The sequence below is a fragment of the Watersipora subatra genome, chromosome 3, assembly GCF_963576615.1.
Source record: "Watersipora subatra chromosome 3, tzWatSuba1.1, whole genome shotgun sequence".
In the NCBI taxonomy this organism is placed as follows: Eukaryota; Metazoa; Bryozoa; class Gymnolaemata; order Cheilostomatida; family Watersiporidae; genus Watersipora; species Watersipora subatra.
The window spans coordinates 20,381,534-20,403,127 of record NC_088710.1 but is presented as its reverse complement, the minus strand read 5'-3'; the positions used below and the strand labels follow the sequence as shown (position 1 = coordinate 20,403,127).

General features: G+C 32.9%; 1 protein-coding gene across 1 annotated transcript; it reads left to right on the top strand.

Moving 5' to 3' along the window:
* The first annotated feature begins 242 nt into the window (after positions 1-242).
* LOC137391631 (serine hydrolase-like protein) lies at positions 243-21,594 on the top strand. Its single transcript, XM_068078149.1, has 8 exons — positions 243-416; positions 1,062-1,205; positions 3,954-4,066; positions 14,019-14,202; positions 14,833-14,879; positions 16,182-16,264; positions 18,613-18,709; positions 21,116-21,594. Exons 1-8 carry the CDS (start codon positions 248-250, stop codon positions 21,227-21,229), a joined length of 951 nt encoding a protein of 316 aa, XP_067934250.1. The 5' UTR covers positions 243-247; the 3' UTR covers positions 21,230-21,594.

The window sequence follows — 21,594 nt, the reverse complement described above, 5'->3', positions numbered from 1 at the left end:
CTGCGTCATGTGGTATGAAGAGAAGTACTCACATGTATGATCACAAAGAAGGGCTGTCTTTTTTTCTACTAGCTTTTATACTGCCTTATACTACGCGATCTCGTGGCTTTATTGACCTTTGTAACTGCCTTGACTACCCTCAATTGCTGTGGCCTTAGACATCAATGTAGCCTTAGTCCCACAACTCTTATACAACACAACTTGCTTGTCTTACATAACCTCTGTCCAATATTGTAGATTTTTATCAATGGTATTCAAGATGGCCAAAGAGGTCCTTATTAAAGTAGGATATGGGAATATTGCGTACAAGGTTTGGGGAGATAACTCTCCATCTGCTCAGAAGTTCCTTGGTGTTCATGGTTGGCTAGACAACGCTGGGTCTTTTGATCCACTGATGCCCTATTTTCAAAACCAAGGTAGAAAGATAATGTGTAAAGATACTTTCCATGATTTTTCTATATTTTTCAACTCACACTTCCTCTATTATTGCTTAGCTTTATGTTTCAACTTTGCGTTGACTCACAACCGGTGATCACTCTGCTAACAAGGCCTCTAGGCACAATGGCTCAAAGCTAATCATGGTTTGACTGAACATTTTCAATAGTTGCTAGTAACTTCTCATTGCTAACCCTACTCTATTTCCATAGCTACACAGACAGCTATTTAACATCATCTCAATAGAGTAGATAATTCCTAAAACCTTCATGATTCTTGAACTCGTAATAGGAAAGAGACTAAATTAAAAAGTAACTTAAAAAACATTTTCCTTCTCATTATTTTTACCATTGACACAGGAGTTCTAATTCACTGTCAATCACTAAAGGAAATATATGGCAAACTGTGTTTTAGTTTTATTTAAGCATCATTAATATTATATTAATGATTATTTATATTGACATATTTATATTATTAATAGCTTTTGGCGAAATTCGAGTTTTTGAGTGGGAATCTCTAATAAGTTTTCAACAATTCCTAAGCAATTTTTCTCTGAGAAAAGCTAAAACGGTTTTTCTTGCTATGACCTTTCTTATTAGTCTAATGTATTTTCTATTTATTTGCAGGAAGATGTGTTGCCTGCTTAGACTTGCCTGGTCATGGGCTGTCAAGCCATCATCCACAGGGCATACCTTATTCGCATGCCAGCGACATACAAGCGATGCGGTCTGTCATCAAAGACCTTGGCTGGCAAAATTATCATCTGTTAGGTATGTCCCCATTGTCACCTTTAATCCGCGCTTTGCAACTGCGCTCATCAATTACCTCTATGACTAATCATCTGTTTTTTTGAAGTTGTCTTCTTTCAACAGTGTGCATATTTCTATTATCGTTTAGGCTTTGATAAACAAGGTGGTTATGAAGCAGACTATTTGGCGCTTTTAATTTTGAAAAATGAATAGCATTCGTATATCAGTGTCGTATACTAATGTAGACTAAATAAATAAACCATGTCATAAACTTCAATTGAATTGCTCTGTATTTTCTACCTTTGTGCCTGGTCTACCACTTCTCTTTTATGTAGCAACTGTTGGCTTGTTGCTTAGCAATTGTTTTTATGTTACAAAGCAGAATTTTACTATTACATATCCCATATTAACTGCTGCTTAGTTACAAAATATGCTGTTTGAGTCAGCATTGGTGAACTGGTATATGGTGAACTTGTAAGCATTGGTGAACTAGTATGGTGAACTTGTAAGCATTGATGAACTGGTATGGTATACTTGTAAGCATTGGTGAACTGGTATGGTAAACTTGTAAGCATTGATGAACCGGTATGGTAAACTTGTAAGTATTGGTGAACTGGTATGGTGAACTTGTAAGCATTGGTGAACTAGTATGGTGAACTTGTAAGCATTGGTGAACTGGTATGGTAAACTTGTAAGTATTGGTGAACTGGTATGGTGAACTTGTAAGCATTGGTGAACTAGTATGGTGAACTTGTAAGCATTGATGAACTGGTATGGTGGACTTGTAAGCATTGATGAACTGGTATGGTAAACTTGTAAGCATTGATGAACTGGTATGGTGGACTTGTAAGCATTTATTGTTGTGAATTGAACATTTTTCAAAAAATAATTTTACAACCTGACTGTCAGGTTTGTTCTGTAAATCTTCCCTTTTTTATCACTAGCTTGTATTTACTGGCCATGCCATAAAAAGATTTGATTGCCTAGAGAAAGACAACTCCTATTTTTGAGGTTGCAATAGTGAATGCTGTGAGTAATGCACTAGAGAATATAACATAGATACAGCTCTGACTCTGGACCCTTGAGAATACTCTAAAGGCTGAGTGATTCACACTATATCACCGTATGTCAATGTTAATCACACAACACATCGGTGATCGTCTATGATTGTCACAAACTTATTCATGTTTACATCAGCGAATAGTCCGTTGTATAGCATTCTCATTATACAATGCAGTTTTTGCAACGATGCATACTAATCCTGCAGCAACTATCGTGAAAGAAAATATAGATGAAGCAATCTGTGGCAGCCAATCACCATCGCCGAAGTGGTGCACATTGCACCAGCTGTCATGGATGCTCCGCGAACTAGCGGGAAAATTTGACCTCAACAAAAAGTTACCTCAATAATGTCATCAGTTTACAGTGCACATAGTCAATGCATGATCACAGAGAGGACAACCCCGACATGCATTTGTATCACATATGCACGATATTTAGTGCGAACCGGCTTTAACGAAGTTTTCAAGCCCTGATTTCTCAGGTGTCAATTCTTTCAGGCATTTTTTCTGTATGACAGAAGAATAATTCATAGTAGCAGATTTTGTGAGTTTTAACCAACTGTACTTGTTAAATTTTGAACATTGAAAAATAATAATATGGTGTAAAAACTATAAAAATGCATTAATAACTATTGACATTTTAAGATCATTGCAAAAAGAGGAGATTTCTAGTGCTGCCATTATTTGTATAATATATTTTTATGCTTACTTATCCCAGAGTTGACACAAAAAAAATCTTATGATTTAAATCATTGATTTCAATCACGATTTTTTTGAGAAAAAAATAATGCTCTTTTCAATTTTTCCATAATTTCACCATAATCAGTGTTTTTTTGCCAAACAATCCTGTTTTGATGAGTGTGTAAAAAAATATGTAAAATTCCTCTGTCCATGAATTAGCAAGTGTGATAATTGACCGAATACATGTATAGTACAATTCTACAGAAGGACATGGTGAGTTTGTTTACTAAATCTCAAAGCAGCGTGAGTTATGAGGTAGCAACTATAACTGACACAGTTTTATTTCACTACTATGTTTAATGAATGACATTATGACATCAGAGTTTTTACTGCAATCAACTCAAGAGGAAGCATGGCAGAGTACCCTCCACTTTTCATGTCGTTCATCAGAACATAAGAAACTAGCTAGGTACTAAAAATCAGCAAGCTGGTATTTATATTGCACATGACCAACCGCATCGATCACGCCAAGAAAGCATGTGCTTAAATATTTCATGTCTTTTTATGTGAAACTGCAAGCTGGTATTTATATTGCACATGATCAACCGCATCGATCACACCAAGAAAGCATGTGCTTAAATATTTCATGTCTTTTTATTTGAAACTGCTATTAAATTTACTTTACTAATTCACCTGTAGTTTGCAAATAATGATTTTATATGGCCGCTGAATGCAAGAAATATAAGAAGAAACTAAAACATGGAAGTCAGTGATACTGAAAAGCTGGTTCACCAGTATTCTGATGTGTATTGCAGTTCACAGACAATTTGCATGAGTAAAAATGAGCGAAAACATCAAATTCATAACAGAAATAAATAAAAAATTAAAGAGAAAATTCAATTTAAAAAAAAAAGTCATGGTTTTCTCTCACCCCCACTTTTCTTATAATTAGGATATGTAGCTACTAGCAAGCTCTCTTCTAGCAATGGATTTTAAGATCTACTCTCTCTACATGCTATATCTGCAGGTCACAGTATGGGTGCTATGAGATCGCAGATGTACGCTTTATGCTGGGCTAGCGAAGTCATTTCTGTTTTGAATCTGGACGCTGTTATCATGCCTATAGAGCACATTTCCCCAGTAAGTTTTGATGATTATTGGCATCTGTATGTAGTGTCATTAGAACGTCTGAAACTTACAAGCAATGGCTAGAAGGTGTCTCACTTGTCAACTGTGTTATATGAGTAACTGATTCTTGATTTTACCAAATAGCACCTGTCAATCTGAGTTGAGAATGCGTGATATGTAGGTTGCAGTTGTCGGAGAGGATTACAATTTTTATGGACTTCATAGAAAAGTTGTGTGGCGAGAAGCAACATTATATATATTATAATATATAATACTATATATTAAATATACTTGAATATATATAATATATTATATCTTTATAATATATTATATAAAAATATATTATACATAATATATTATATAAAAATATATTATATATAATATGTTATAATATAAGAAAATGGTATTAAAGTATCTGATTATCTAAACATACTGATTTTCTGCTTTGCAATGTAATATGTAATATTACGTATTATGTAATATAATGTAATATTTTAGCAACTATATATCACTTTATACCCGAAGGAGTTTTTGTAAATAAGTTTCAAAGCTTTTTTTTAAATATTACAGTGTTTTAGTAAAAATGAAGATGTTGTTTATACCTCAAAGTAAAATACCGGTATATGAAAGTAAACAAAAGTATATAAATAAGGCTACTTGAAGTATTGCTTAGCCTGGGTTTGAGTAAGTTATGCAATGTATCTTTATCATCGCCTTTTCCTCTGAACCATCTACACATCACCAGGCCTACATTTTCTGTTGTGTCTCTAAAGCATGTAACAATAACTTTTTTATTGAGTATTACTTTGTTAATTTAGTTTGAATATATAACATATAATTCAGTTTTTCTGTAGTTTTATATCGTATGTTATTTAATGATTTGTTTAATTACATTTAATTACATGTTTATTAAATCTTTAGAGTCGGAATTAATTTTTTTTTAAATTTTAAAAGTTGACATGGCCATATCTTTCATAACTTGGGAAGTAATTGGTATTTTTTCAAACTGAACATTCTATTTTATTCAGCACAAAATCTTCTTTCTAATGATTTATACAATAGCTAGCTTTACTAAATTCTTCCATTCCCTAATTATGGGAAAAAATGGTTTGGAAAAATAGTTTTTAAATTGCGCTAACATGCAGGAGAATGTTAGCGCAATTTACACTTAATTGCGCTAACATTCTTTAAATTTATGACTATCTTGTGCTGGCCATGTACATCATAATGAGCACTGAAACCTTGTCATCATAGTAGCTTTATTATTTTGCACTACAGAGGGCATGTTTAGTTATGACTAGGATTGTAGAAGTTGTGTGATCAATGTTCTACTGTATTCTTTGAAGTGTAGAGTGGAGAGGTTCTTTGTAAGTTGGTACAAAATAAAATTGTTGACTTAAGGTATTTCCAAAAAAAAATTCGTTTCGAAACCTAATACTTAAAGGTTGACTTGCAATCATAGAGTTATCTCCCCCTAGAGTGATAACTGTGCATTCAACAACACGAGGGTTTCCGGTGCCAACAAGGAGCGTTTAGGCCACGCCCCTTTTTTGTGCTAGTCAACCGTAGTGATCGACAGAACAATAACGTCAGCCATGAGAATGATCATGAATTTCCAGTTAAGACAGTAATTATTGCTCATATTAAAGAAATGATGATTATAGTTTATTACTATAATATATGCTTATTATTTAAAGCAATTTAAATTCAATACCTACATGCATTGCAAAGGCACTGAATAGATGGTGTTAAGTAAGTGAGTTAATGCAATCAGTTACTCCAATGATATACAGCCCCCACACATGAAGGGCTGTATATCATTGGTTATTCATAGTCTCACTAATAAGATAGTCAAACTGGGGTTGTATTACATTGGGGTGATGGGAAGCTAATCGACTGCCATCAACTGAAAGTATCGACATTGTATGGTGATAGAGTGATTCATTGTCACCTCAGTTCACAAACAGCCCTTGCATGTAATATTAGATTTCAATACATATCAATCAAATACATAGACTAGCTTGAAGCAAAAATGTCCACTAGTTAGTGGACATCTTTGCTTGATGTAAGCAAGCAAGAAGTTTGAAAGTTAGAGTGGCAAATGTTGTTATATGTTAGATAAAAATAAATTATACTTAATTATACTAAATTATAATTATTTAAAAATAAAATAGACTTTTTATTACTTTATTTATTAAATAAAGTAATAAAAAAGTAGTTGTGAATTACTTTATTTATTAATTATTAAATTAAAATTAAATTTTTATTAAATAAAGTAATAAAAATTAGCTATGATTACAATAATTTTTTATTGTACATGTAATCATAGCTAAACAGATTATATTTAGCATTACTTGCTAATTATTTTACATTTAAACACATTTGCAGTTTCATTTTTCTTCTTAATTCATTTTAACAAAAAACTTCTTTCATGATATGAAGTTTAAAAGTGGTAGTTGTTTGAAAAAGCTTGAAAACATTTACCGTTGTTTTTATTTTCTCTCTTCTCTTCATCTATTTCAATTACACAAAACACTTTTCATAATATGTAGTTTGAAAGTTAAAGTGGTAAATGTTGTTATATGTTAAATAAAAATAAATTATACTTAATTCTACTAACTATAATTATATAAAAATAAAATAGACTTTTTTATCACCTTATTTATTAAATAATTTTTCATTGTAATCATAGCTAAACAGATTATATTTAGCCATTACTTGCTAATTATTTTACATTTAAACACATTTACAGTTTTATTTTTTTTCCTAATTTATTTCAACAAAACACTTCTTTCATGATATGAAATTTAAAAGTTGTAGTTGTTTGAAAAAGCTTGCAAACCTTTAGAGTTGTTTTCTTTTTCCTCTTAATTCATTTAAACTGCTTAAAAATATTTTCTCATGATATGAAGTTTAAAAGTTAGAATAGTAAATGTTATATAAAAATAAATTTTCTGTCCAAATACTTTTTTTATTACTCGGGCAACACCGGGTAGTACAGCTCATAGTTGATGGCAGTTGATTAGCTTCCCATCACACCAATGTAATACAACCCCAGTATGACTATGTATGTTATCTATGAGTAACTGCTTGCATTACCTTCACTTTCACTCACTATCTATTCAGTGCCTTGGCAAGTCATGTAGGTATCAGGGATTACGTGTATGCCACAATTTCCATTTTCATAATTCATTTCCATATTATTTCCATTTCCATAAAAGTTCCATAATTCATTTCCATATTAATTCCATTTCCATAATTCATTTCCATATTATTTCCATTTCCATATTATTTCCATTTCCATAATTCATTTCCATATTAATTCCATTTCCATAATTCATTTCCATATTATTTCCATTTCCATATTATTTCCATTTCCATAATTCATTTCCATATTAATTCCATTTCCATAATTCATTTCCATATTATTTCCATTTCCATATTATTTCCATTTCCATAATTTATTTCCATATTAATTCCATTTCCCTACTTCATTTCCATAGTATTTCCAATTCCATATTATTTCCATTTCCATAAAAGTTCCATAATTCATTTCCATATTAATTCCATTTCCATAATTCATTTCCATATTATTTCCATAGCATTTTCATAATTCATTTCCATATTATTTCCATTTCCATAAAAGTTCCATAATTCATTTCCATATTAATTCCATTTCCATAATTCATTTCCATATTATTTCCATTTCCATATTATTTCCATTTCCATAATTCATTTCCATATTAATTCCATTTCCATAATTCATTTCCATATTATTTCCATTTCCATATTATTTCCATTTCCATAATTCATTTCCATATTAATTCCATTTCCATAATTCATTTCCATATTATTTCCATTTCCATATTATTTCCATTTCCATAATTTATTTCCATATTAATTCCATTTCCCTACTTCATTTCCATAGTATTTCCAATTCCATATTATTTCCATTTCCATAAAAGTTCCATAATTCATTTCCATATTAATTCCATTTCCATAATTCATTTCCATATTATTTCCATTTCCATAAAAGTTCCATAATTCATTTCCATATTAATTCCATTTCCATAATTCATTTCCATATTATTTCCATTTCCATATTATTTCCATTTCCATAATTCATTTCCATATTAATTCCATTTCCATAATTCATTTCCATATTATTTCCATTTCCATATTATTTCCATTTCCATAATTCATTTCCATATTAATTCCATTTCCATAATTCATTTCCATATTATTTCCATTTCCATATTATTTCCATTTCCATAATTTATTTCCATATTAATTCCATTTCCCTACTTCATTTCCATAGTATTTCCAATTCCATATTATTTCCATTTCCATAAAAGTTCCATAATTCATTTCCATATTAATTCCATTTCCATAATTCATTTCCATATTATTTCCATAGCATTTCCATAATTCATTTCCATATTATTTCCATTTCCATATTATTTCCATTTCCATAATTCATTTCCATATTAATTCCATTTTCATAATTCATTTCCATATTATTTCCATTTCCATATTATTTCCATTTCCATAAAAGTTCCATAATTCATTTCCATATTAATTCCATTTCCATAACTTATTTCCATATTATTTCCATTTCCAGAGCATTTCCATAATTCATTTCCATATTATTTCCATTTTCATACCATTTCCATACTTGTAAAATAAAATGTCCATATCCATTTCCCTAAAATTATGGAAATATTTATGTTTATGGAAATGAAAAAGTAAACATTTCCATAATATGTTTAGCAATCCCTGGTAGGTATTGAATTGCTTTAAATAATAAGCATATATTATAGTAATAAACTATAATCATCATTTCTTTAATATGAGCATTAATTACTATCTCAACTGGAAATTCATGATCCTTGTTAAACCCTTCTCATGGCTGATGTTATTGATCTAGTCGATCACTACGACTGACTAGCACAAAAAAGAGGCGTGGCCTAAACGCTCCTTGTTGGCACCGGAAACGCTCGTGTAGTTATCACTCTAGGGGGAGATAACTCTATGCTTGCAATAAAATTCACATTACAGTTATTTGGTATCAAAAGATTCACCATGTCTTACTCTGTTGTGTTATAGGTGCCAAATATGTGGAAATGTGATTACAAGCACTTAAAAACTAAAAAACGAACAGTTAATCGCATCCACGCGAGACCGCTGTAGTTTGGATTCTCTTTCCAAAACGGCTCAAATGTGACGTAGTTGTGAGAAATGGTTTCTGTTTACACTTTCATGCAACCTTATTCGTCGAAATATTTTCACAAATATACTTCACGCATTCAATAAAACCATGTCTATTGTTCTTACGCGTCTGTTTTATCGTCATTGTAATGCTGTCACTTTTAGCACTGATATCTTATAACTTGCCGTAAACATTCATTTAATTTTTTAACCTTGCCTCGAAGGAGTACATATCATTGTCTGATAATCATGACGAGCCTGTTGGTCACCTGTGATAATCGAAAAGTGCTGCAAAAATTATTTGCCAAGTATTGGGTCACATGATCAGATTACGACTTGCCGATTAGACCAGGCCGAAACAAAACTGTAAAGTAGTGAGCATCTATATTTGATACGGGGTCTTCGGTAAAACCCGAAGTGTTTGTCATAAACTAGTACTACGATAAGTTTTATATTGAGCTTTGTATTGGCCTTTCAATTCACGTAAGAACATACGTGACAAGACCATAACCAAATTTCATGGATACGTCATTGAAATAAAGATATTCCAATCTATGGCGGCTTTTCGTTTTTGTGCTTTTAAGAGCTTGTAATCACATTTCCACATATTTGGCACTTACAACACAACAGAGTAAGACATGGTGAATCTTTTGATACCAAATAACTGTAATGTGAATTTTGTTGCAAGTCAACATTTAATGAAAACCTTCTAAAACCAAAAGCCCCTGTAAAAACAGTAGTTGTGTAAGGGTAACTTCCCAGTCAGATCAGTTGACCAAAAACTTTGCTAAACCCTTTTTGATTGGTTGCAGCAGAATTACAAACTCATGGAGATTTCACATAACAAAATTTCTGTTGGTTGTGTGTATCATTTCATAGCAATAAGAAAAGTAAACTGGATACTTGGCTCTAGCAATTTAGCTTTCGTTTTTGATTGCTGATTTTGGAAAAATAATAAAGCCACTTAATTTGAAAGATTTCAAATAGGGTGTAACTTGCAGAGAATTTTGTCGAGAACACAACTAAAAAAATTATTTAGCCACTGTTAGTGGTTGCCATGCAACAAGCAAATGAAATGTCAGAAAGCTGCGTGATGCGGCTTGCCAACTTTAAAGAGTTAGGGAGTCATCAAAAAGTTTAAGGCTGCCAAACAAATTAAACCATATACAGTGTATTATTATAGAAATATCTGATTCAATATACAACTGATTCAACGTAAAAAGCAGGTCCTGAAACAAATTACATGTAAATTTGTATGTAGAAGTTTGACTGTAAGTACCAGTAATATAATTCTGACATTATAGTAATTTATTATTATTGTACTCTTTATTTATGGGTTAGTCCTTGATATTTCATGGTTTGTTCATTGTTAGGGATTAATTTGAGTTGCTATGATTTAATATTTCTCAAAGTTTTCCTAATCAAAGATTCTCAAAGCAATTGATTGGAGCAGATCAAGATTTTCTTTCAGGTACACTCAGTCTATTATGGTTTCATAATAGCGTGGAATAATAATAATACTAGAAATTCCACTGTCATACAGCCCACGACCAAAGTGATATTGGAAAAAAGAAAGGATACTGATGGTTGAGAAATGCAATATTAGCAGTCAAATGGCACTGCAGTGCAATAGGATAACTGCAATGGTAGCTGTAATGTACTGGGTGTGGGTGTTATTATATACAACAAACAGCAATAATGAAAGAAAAGATTATGTTTATATCTCTCCCCCTGCAATAGGAGAAATGCAATATTGGCCAATATTAGAAGTAAAATGCACTGATATTATTAGAATAACCAATATTATTAATATAGTAATAATATAAAACCAATGCACAATTTTGTTTACATTTCAAAACATCATAGCTAACGATATCAAGAAGTGATATTTATATAGATTTTTAGAAAATCTATTTAAAAAAGTGTTTGGTTATGACAAACAGCAATAATGAAAGGAAAAGATTATATGTTTATATCTCTCCCTCTGCAATAGGAAAAACGCAATATTAAAAGTAAAATGCACTGATATTATTAGAATAACCAATATTATTAATGTAGTAATATAGTAATACAGTAATAATAAAAAACCAATGAACAATTTTGTTTACATTTAAAAACGTCATAGCTAACAATATCAAGAAGTATCAAAAAGAATATCCAAACTTAGTAATAGTAATACAGTAATAATAGAAAACCAATGCACAAATTTGTTTACATTTCAAAATGTCATAGCTAACAATATCAAGAAGTATCAAGAAGAATATCCAAACTTATAATTAAATATCGTAATCTCATAAAAATCGTTAGAAAAAAATATCATCGTCATTTCCTTTACTTACACTGCATTGGACATCAGTTAGAACCACAGGTGTCTTTTAGCAGGATATTGCCGAAGCCGAGACCGGGCCATAGTCTACACACACCAGAAAACAACAAAGGTCCACGTAGTTATGAGCAAAAACAAAAGTATCCACCCAAATATCTCACCAATCCGATGAGCAGCACACACAAAAACTAAACCAATCGACAGAGCCACCCATCATGTCAAAATATTCCAAGTTTCAAGTCATGTCTTGCACAACTCACCTTATGGTTTGTCAAAACTTGTTCCAAAGTCCCTATTAATTTGAGACTGTCCAATATCTGTTTTAGAAATGGTCGCCGTTCGCCTAGCTTAACGTCCTGATTCAATATCTTAGTAACTATCGGGGCATTGCTGAGTGCTCCCGATCTTTTTGAGTCTCTCTTAAGCATGCAAAAACCAATCAAAATCGGGTTAACACTATTGTAAAAAAAACTTAAGAGGGACTCAAAAAGATCGGGAGCACTCGCAATGCCCCGATAGTTACTAAGATGTTGAATCAGGACGTTAGGCTAGACTAGCGGCGACCATTTCTAAAACAGATATTGGACAGTTTCAAATTAATAGGGACTTTGGGACAAGTTTTGACAAGCCATAAGGTGAGTTGTGCAAGACATGACTTGAAACTTGGAATATTCCGACATGATGGGTGGCTCTGTCGATTGGTTTAGTTTTTGTGTGTGCTGCTCATCGGATTGGTGAGATATTTGGGTGGGTACTTTTGTTTTTGCTCATAACTACGTGGACCTTTGTTGTTTTTTGTGTGTGTAGACTACGGCCCGGTCTCGGCTTCGGCAGTATCCCGCTAAAGGACACCTGTGATTAGAACACCAAAGTACTCAAATGTGTCTGAAATGTCAGTTAATTTGAAATCGGCAAAAATGAAACGATTTCAGTACTCTTACGTTAATTACGGAAACCTTCGGCAATTCGACAATGCTATAGACTGGTGAAAAGTGCACGTTGTTTTTTCGTGAAGTGCGCACGACTTAATAGTTCTATTCTTTGTCGCTTGGCGTTTCAATTTCCGGTCTTAACTTTTATAAAAGTGAGGCTTAGCAAGTTTTAATAACGATTTTTGTCCAAATAAATCTGTCTATTTGTGTATAATCCGATCAGATGGGTAAGTTTTAAGATAATAACGACGGTTTACAAAGACTTGGTAACATATTTAAATAGGTTTGTATGTGTTTTGTATCGTTATTATACTTTAACGACTCTACAAAACGATGGTTAAATTTGTTGATAAAATTTTGATACAAGGGTTCGTCTCATTGTTGATGAATAATTTTCGGGAGTTGTGTGCACATGTGCATTTATCATAAATCTCCCAACCAATCGCTTCGCTCTGTTGGGTCGTGGGATAATAATAACAATAATAATTCAGTATTATATACCTTAGTTTGTGTCAAAGCTTGCATTTGCCATAACGTGTACAACAACAAGAAATTGTCTGGAGCTGGTAGACACAGTTCAGAGAGCTACCATTTCGGACATTTTTCTTGAACAGCACATGGACAACTCATAATTTTTATACTAGACTGTACATAGACAAATCAATCAAACAGGGCTGGGTGCAGGGAGGAAGGCATCAGGCTTGGGAATGTGAGGCTAATGAGGTCTCTTCGAGTAAGAAATGGTGTACGGTTACAACTCCCTGATAACAGATTGGTCTACCCTGAGCAGAAGAGTTGGTGGCCTGTTTATCAAACATTCCGAATGACTTTTTACAGAACTCTATTTTGAACGCATTGAGCTATGGATCTGCAATATGAAAATTGTCCTATTGTGTATTAATAGTAGCTTTGATTAAAGAGGAGGTGAATCTCAATTTCATGCTTGACATTTAATGTACAATTGTTCATAATATATATATTTGTACAAAAACTTATATAGATTATCATGTTCCATATTATTATTACGTAATATGGTTCCATAATACTTAGAACTGTCTGCTTGTTCCCTAATATAAAGTAAAAGAGAGGATAATTCATAATTTCATGACTTCTATAAAATGTGTAACTATATTTTATTGTTAGGCACCTCTAAAATAGTACAACCTCTTTATTCTCATTTATAAAAGCAAGTGACATAAGCTTGTTCAGCTTTCTAACAAATGATATAATTGAAAAGGCACAAACCAACTATATAACAAACGAGAAAAACATAAGAATCCATAAGCAATACGCAAACATAATTAATCATCTTACACAATTGTCAAAGATATTTTCATGATCCATTCGCTTATTTGCCGCTTTACTCTGCTAAAACACTTGCCAAGGATTTGATTGACAAACCGTGAAGTTTACTAATATTTTGTACTGCATACTTTGCCATTCATGCTTCCACAGGTGGGCACAGTTTCTAATCTCAAAGTCTTGTTGTGTGCTTTAGGGGAAGACACCATTTGAAGCCTTGGGGAAGCAAGTAGACAAATATTTAGGTTATCGTGACACCTATCATGGTAAAGCAAGAGAGCACACTTGGGACGAGCTGGCACAGCGTTGGCTGGCTGCTGTACCTGACCTAGGGTTAGACAACTTCACAGTGCTCATGGAACGAGGCTCTACTAAGCTAGGTAATCAGATGTGATAGCCTGTGGAACTAAGTCTCAATCATTGGTTATATATAAAAAAACTTTAAATAGGAACACTTAGTTATATGTAAGTAGATAGCTCCCCATGAGATAAGCGTTTCTGCACATGAAACATGTCTATAACGCACTGCGAAGAACTTTAATAGTTACATGTAACACATATTTTAGGACACTAAATACTTGTTTAAACAGTTTTTTAATACTATTCAGGTTTCGTTTAAAAGTAATATATAAAGTATTACTCTATTGTGAGGCAAGCAGCTTTGTTACAGACTTGATTAACTTGCTTAATCCATTATGTGAGGTGCACATGAGGTAAAAACAAATATATATATATATATATATATATATATACATGTATATATATATAAAGGTGACGAGAAGACAAATCCTAATCTAATTTGAGTATAGATAGGGACAACGCTAGCTCCTTAATCTTGAAAATCTTAGAATTTGTGTTTATTTTTAAATACAGTGTAATTGAGAAATTAATTATTATTTTGAGAACTAAATTGTTGAGGTGGTGTGCCATGGCCACAGTCTGAGATCTTTGGAAGTCTACCTAACCACCTTGTTGATCAACATTGACTGCTTATTCTTTTTGTTTTGCAGCTAATGGAATGTACGTATTCAACAGAGACCCAGCTTTACACAATAGAGTAAGTCTCTAATATATATTGTGCATCGCTGTACCAGTAATTTTGGCAAGTCCATGAAGAATTGAAGCGCATCATAATTGAATCCTAGTTTCATGCATGACGAGGAAGACCTTTGCTAATTAGATAGACAAATCATATGTGATATATTGTTGAGTGATACCCTAGGGTACCCAGGGTGAATTAATGTCAAGTTGCTAGGCGATTTGCAATGATTTAATTAGGGCAGACTCATGAAGGGTGCGAGACGTTGGTTACCATTGTCCTTGTGTTTTTCATCACCTTCGTGCGCAACTGTGGTTGCAAAAGAGCAAGCAGGCTTAACTTCTTGTGTGTGAGTGCGTGTGTATCTTCACATCCTTTTTCGTTTTGGTGTCATACACACAAATATGACATGGCTTTATTATCTGCTCTCAGAGTTTTCCCTTAATTCTTTTAGTTGTATTTTCATTGTTTGCATGTTGCGGACATAGTGCACTACATATGAGATGAAAACATCACGCTAGAAGTAAGCTGAATCTGAGTTCAACCAATTGATTTGGAGTTGTCCCACCATAAATTTATTTAGAACGGCTAGTTGTGTTTTCTCTGATGAAATGATAGCTGCCTCCCAACAGGGTTTAGATGTACATTACTTAAACATTAAACATAGTTTAACATCACATACAGAGATAGTTGAATTAATTGGATATTTTGAGATTCAGCTAAAGCAGATTGATTCAACCCATGGATAGTTCTTGTCTTAAAATTGCTTTTACGGTTATGTAGACCTTCCTGCTGCGACACTCACCTCTCTGTCAATAAGAAATAGCAACTTGTGGCATTTTAACTAACTTCAGTTTGTAATTAAATATTTCACTTTACACTACAGTAAAGAATATGATGAAGGATTCCCAAAAAATATAATTTTTCATTAGTTCAAAAAATATAATTTTTTACCAACAAAACTGTATCATAAACTCTGCTTGATTGTAGTTATTAGCTGTGGTCCGCTAGTATTGTAGTTGCTCAAACATTAATCATCATCGAAGTTAAGGGGGGGGGGATGTTGTTACTCCCTCACATGTAAAATCTGAGATTGCTGATAATTGTTTCTACCGTAGATAGTAGATGCCAGACAATTTTGAAGAACTTAACACATGAAATTGTTGAAGGTCTCTTCATACGTTACACCTTTACACGTTTTGAGATAGCTTGAGTTAGCTATTGAAGCATTATTCCAGCCCTAGTGGAAGTGTTCAACTGCTATTTATAAGTTTGAAGCAGCCATTTTATATCACCGTGTTGCTATTTTCTAACTTTTAGACAAATGCAGTCCTTGGCCACTCGACGAAGGAAATATTTAGTTGTATGCAGAAACTCGGTCATATTCCTCAGATAGTCTTATCGTGAGTACAGACTGCCAGCAGTGTTGTTCCTAGCTTTAGTCGCTGAGAATAGCTAGTCTATTGCTGCTAAATCTCATGAAAGAAAATATTCTCTATTATAATAACAGACATGTCCATCCGTTCATCTGAAGCCACCATTAGAGTTTAGGAAAAATGATTGTTTCAGATGGGATTTGATCTCACAATTATATTGATTCTTTATTATATAATACTATAATCATGTATGATTGGGTGTCACACAAATCATATGCTGCTTGGCTCACAAATGGCACAGAGTAATTAGTACGACATTAGTCCTTACTATAATAAGGGCTGTGTCTGGCTGAAGTCATGGTTAGATTTTGGGAAAAAAGACTGCATCATACTGAATTGAACCTACAACTGTCAGCATGGTAGACCGACATTCTAACAACTACACCCAATTACACCAATCAATCAGAATCAAGAATAATTCTACGTATAGTTTTTACACCTGACGATGTCTCACGGCATGCTTGACGACCCGGGGACTAGTGACATATAATATGTGCATGTCTTTATGCATAGGACTGTTTTGAGCGTGCTAACATCTCTCGTATTATATATTATAAGGTTTTTATATTGTGATACATGAAACTAAATAATACTGATGGGTAGAATTCACTTTTCTCATTTCTCTAGTAGTCTAGTACGATAGACTTTTAGGTAAGTAACAGCTGAAATGTATTTCTATTAAAACAAATTATCATGGGTAATCTGTTGTATTGAAGTTAAAGTTAGTTGCTTGCTCAGCATGGTTTGAAACTCGGCGTGTACCTCACAGTCGTCTGCCTTGAGAAAAACTGATTTTCATACCAAAGAATTTGAATCTCTAATTTTTTTGCATCATTTGTCAAATATGTTGTTGATGGCGATGTCTATGCATCATTCAGATTATGTTCATTCGTCAATGTTTCTCAATGTGATTTTTATATTTTATTTTTTTGCATAGAAGTATTACAGAAAGTGACTCTAAAATTTATACAGCAGAAAAATAAATTTGATTGTCGAAAACTGTATTTGTGTCTAGCATATATTAAATGCATTGGTAATGTTTACAATAATGTTTTTATTGCGGCTTATTACGAGTTGAAGGCACAGTCGCTCGATGATATGAGGCTGAACATTAGCTTATAGGTTTATGGCTAAGTTTATTATTTCAGGTAACTGTTTGTTTATGAAAGTTTATAATGCTGTAAGCTTATGGTGAGATTATTGATTTAATGCCGACGACAATAAATATGTACATATTTATATCATTTATCAATTTGACAGGACATTTTCTTATGAATATTTATTTGTTTTTGATTTGCATGTGTGGAGTTGCACACAGGTATGTTTGTCGAGCATAAGCGGAGTTATTCCATTCAGAAAATTTAGCTTTTATTTATTTTAATCATTTATGTAATCACTTTCTAATGTTCAAAAAGACTTCACAATTACAAACAATGCAGGTTTTCCATTGTAGATAAGCAGTCTCTTTGTTATTCTTTGCAATTTACTGATACAATAACTCTTTTAGTTATCGATGTACAGTTTCCTCACACTCAATGCCTTACATATACATGTATTTGTTAAATATAAGCCATTCTATGATCGTCTATCACTCTATTAAATATAAGTTATTCTATGATCTTCTATCACTCTAATAAATATTAGTCATTTTATGATTGTCTGTCACTCTATTAAATATTAGTCATTCTATGATTGTCTATCACTCTATTAAATATAGATCATTCTATGATCTTCTGTCACTCTATTAAATATAAGTCATTCTATGATCGTCTATCACTCTATTAAATACTAGTCATTCTATGATCGTCTATTACTCTATTAAATATTAGTCATTCTATGATCGTTTATCGCTCTATTAAATATTAGTCATTCTATGATCGTCTATCACTCTATTAAATACTACTCATTCTATGATCGTCTATTACTCTATTAAATACTAGTCATTCTATGATCGTCTATCACTCTACTAAATGTAAGTCATTCTATATAGTCTTTTATCACTCTATTAAATATAGATCATTCTATGATCTTCTGTCACTCTATTAAATATAAGTCATTCTATGATCTTCTATCACTCTATTAAATATAAGTCATTCTATGATTTTCTGCTACTTTATTAATGATAAATTCAGATGTAGATCAACGTGACCTATAATAAGCAAGATCTAGACAACAATTTCTTGCTGATTTACTTTGCTTGTGTTGTACATAGATGTATGTTTGAAATATATCCATGCTTGATTTGGTTATATAGTGAAAGCTGGCAAAATGAGTTTTGTGGATTCACGTTTCATTCAGTTCAGTGTAATCTGCAGGTCCTCCAACTTTGGGAGTTTTACTAAGGACTGTCCAGAGCTAGCAGACACAGTCGACAAATTCCTTCACGCTTTATCAGAGATTTATCCAAATAAGGTTGGTAGATACTTCTTGGGTTACACTTGCATCATCGAAAACTAAGATATTGTATTTGAAATAATCAGAGTAAAAGTTTTTCCGGGTGGGAGCACCCATCAGTTTAAAAATCACTACCTTTTTTAAACAAGTTAGTTTAAAAGAAAGTTTGAACATAAGTTAGAGGGGAACTTCTTTGTCACTGGTCACAGAAAAGGACCTGAGGGTCTGGGAGGGAGCTTGAAAAGGATGGTAAGACGAAAGGTCCTTGGTGGAGTTATGGTAAAAGTTGCAGATTCATTCAATGTTCATCATCAGAGGCAACCATTATTGTTATCAAGCCTTAATAGATTCATAAAAATGAAGCCCTTTTAAACCAAAGTTTGGGAGGGTGTCTTATGAGTAATTGGATCTCAACGAATTAGTTGTGTCCGATGTGGTGCCGGTCAAGAAGAGCTGTATGTCAGCTCTGTCAGTGGTTCTGAAGACAAAACTATTCATAACATACGGAAAAGAAGTCACAGCTGTGATTCAAATTGAATCAAACTTTAAGTGACAATAATGATTTAGTCAAATACCAGATAAAGCGTGGGAATGACCTTCATTATGTGGCTATCATCAAAACTTGTGGTGTAGAAATCAGGGAGTTTTGAATTACAGTTTTTAAAGACAGTTGGGGGTCTGCGGGTTTAGAATTTGTTATTAATGAAAATGACCAATCCTGGGTAGATGAGATATAAATACTCACTACCTTTTCATGCCCAGTTTTAAACAAAAACTTAAAGTATGTGTTTGCTGAGTTGGATAGAACCGCTATCTCTAGATGTGAGTGATTGAGTTTTTCAGAGCTTCTGCAGTTATTCACATTCTTGGATTGATATTTAACTGAATAGCTTGTTATTGCGTATTGTATTTCTGTTTGAAGTCTTCAATAGTGTCATGTATTTACACTTCTTATTTGTAATAGCCTACTTAATTTAATAAACTGTTTTATGTTATATTATTCTATATAAATATGTAATTGCACTAAATTAAAATTGTATTCAACAGTATATGTTTCTTATAAATTTCAACGCAAACAACAAGCTAATAAGCATATGGAAATCACATCATCATGTCATACACAATTTGCTGGTCACGTCATACACAATATGCTGGTCACATCATACACACATCCTCAAGTCAAATACACACACCCTCAAGTTATGCACACACCCTCAAGTTATGCACACACCCTCAAGTCAAATACACACACCCTCAAGTCATACACACTCTCAAGTCATACACACCCTCAGGTCATACACATACCCTCAAGTCATACACACACCCTCAAGTCATACACACACTCTCAAGTTATACATACACCCTTAAGTTATACACACACCCTCAAGTCAAATACACACACCCTCAAATCATACACACACCTTCAAGTCATACAAACACCCTCAAAGACTAATCCGATTTTCAATGTTAGATTCAACTATAGTTCTAGATCTGCCTGATGTGTTTTGAGAAAAGATAGTATGGCTGTGTTTCACCTTTTAATTCTCTAGTACAGCTTAGCTGTCGCTGAATAGCATGCAACTCCTCTTACTGTTGATGGTTCACATACTATCTTCATGCTAACATACGGCGCTAGTCATGATTGCTATGACCTGAATTATAGCATTTCACTCTCTCTGTCTATGCTTGTATGTGTACCATCCTACCATCTAGGTTGTCACATGAAAACTTATACACATCTTATTAAAGATCTAACACAGCACTCTCTCTGTATGCACATGTAATTGATTGTGCACAATTGATTGTTTTATAGTTATCTCTGATCAGAGTTTTTCATGACACAATGTCGTAAAATTTCCTACACATTCCTGCTATTGGTTCATGATATTTGTAAAATATTTTGATTTGATGGTCATGTTGTTTTATATCTTTGACCAAGGCTCGTTAAGAATATTGTTAAGAATATTGTGTTGCTGTTGCGGGTTATGTAGCTTGTATCTCGTTATGTTAGACACCTTTGTTATAATAGACGACACAAGTTGCTTTTATACAAAAATTGATTATTTGAAAGAAAATGAACAGGAATGAAATAGCTTACCATAAAATCTTTTTATTGTGTTACTTTTTGTAGTGTGTTGCTCGCTTGATAATCGGTTATATGACTCTCTCTTCTTTCCATCTTTCTCCTCCCTCTCCCTCTTGCATTGAGTCATTTCGGCATTGACTGTCTCATGGTGTAGGCCTTATCACTGACTTCCATGCTGCTCTGTTTTCCACCTTATTTTGCCATATGTTTGTATCTAGTTCTCTCAATTCTGAGTGAAGCTTCACTACATCTTTGTAGCTACATCTACATGACTATCGCTTACTAATTGTAAATTTTGGAGTTGCTTACTCATTCTGAATATTTGATTTCTTTTTTAGATGGAGATAATAAATGTGGGCGGGTCTCACCATTTCCACATGCACACTCCCAAGGAGACATCAGATATACTAAATAAGTTTCTTGCACATGTTCCTCATAATGATTCTTCATAATCCTTAATCAGCCAGCCTTTTAAATCATCCGATGTTATCAGTTATTCTTGTATTTCATTTACTAGGAATAAAATTATGTCAATCCTTTTTGATTAGGGCATCCATACCTGATTATTGCCAGTACGAAATAACTGATTTCATTTTAGTTTTTTTTTGTCCAAATGCGTTTTATTTATTCAATTTGTTTAGATAGGCTCAGCTATGAAGGGTCTCCTCTCTTTTGTACACAATTTTATAGGCAATAAACCTTGTTTATATTTCCTGCAGACAAGAGCTAATTTTGTGATTCGTATACTTGTAGTTTGAGCTTTTTGCCAATTTTTTTGCATTTTGCTAAGATTAAAGTTTAGTCAATAAAGTCTATT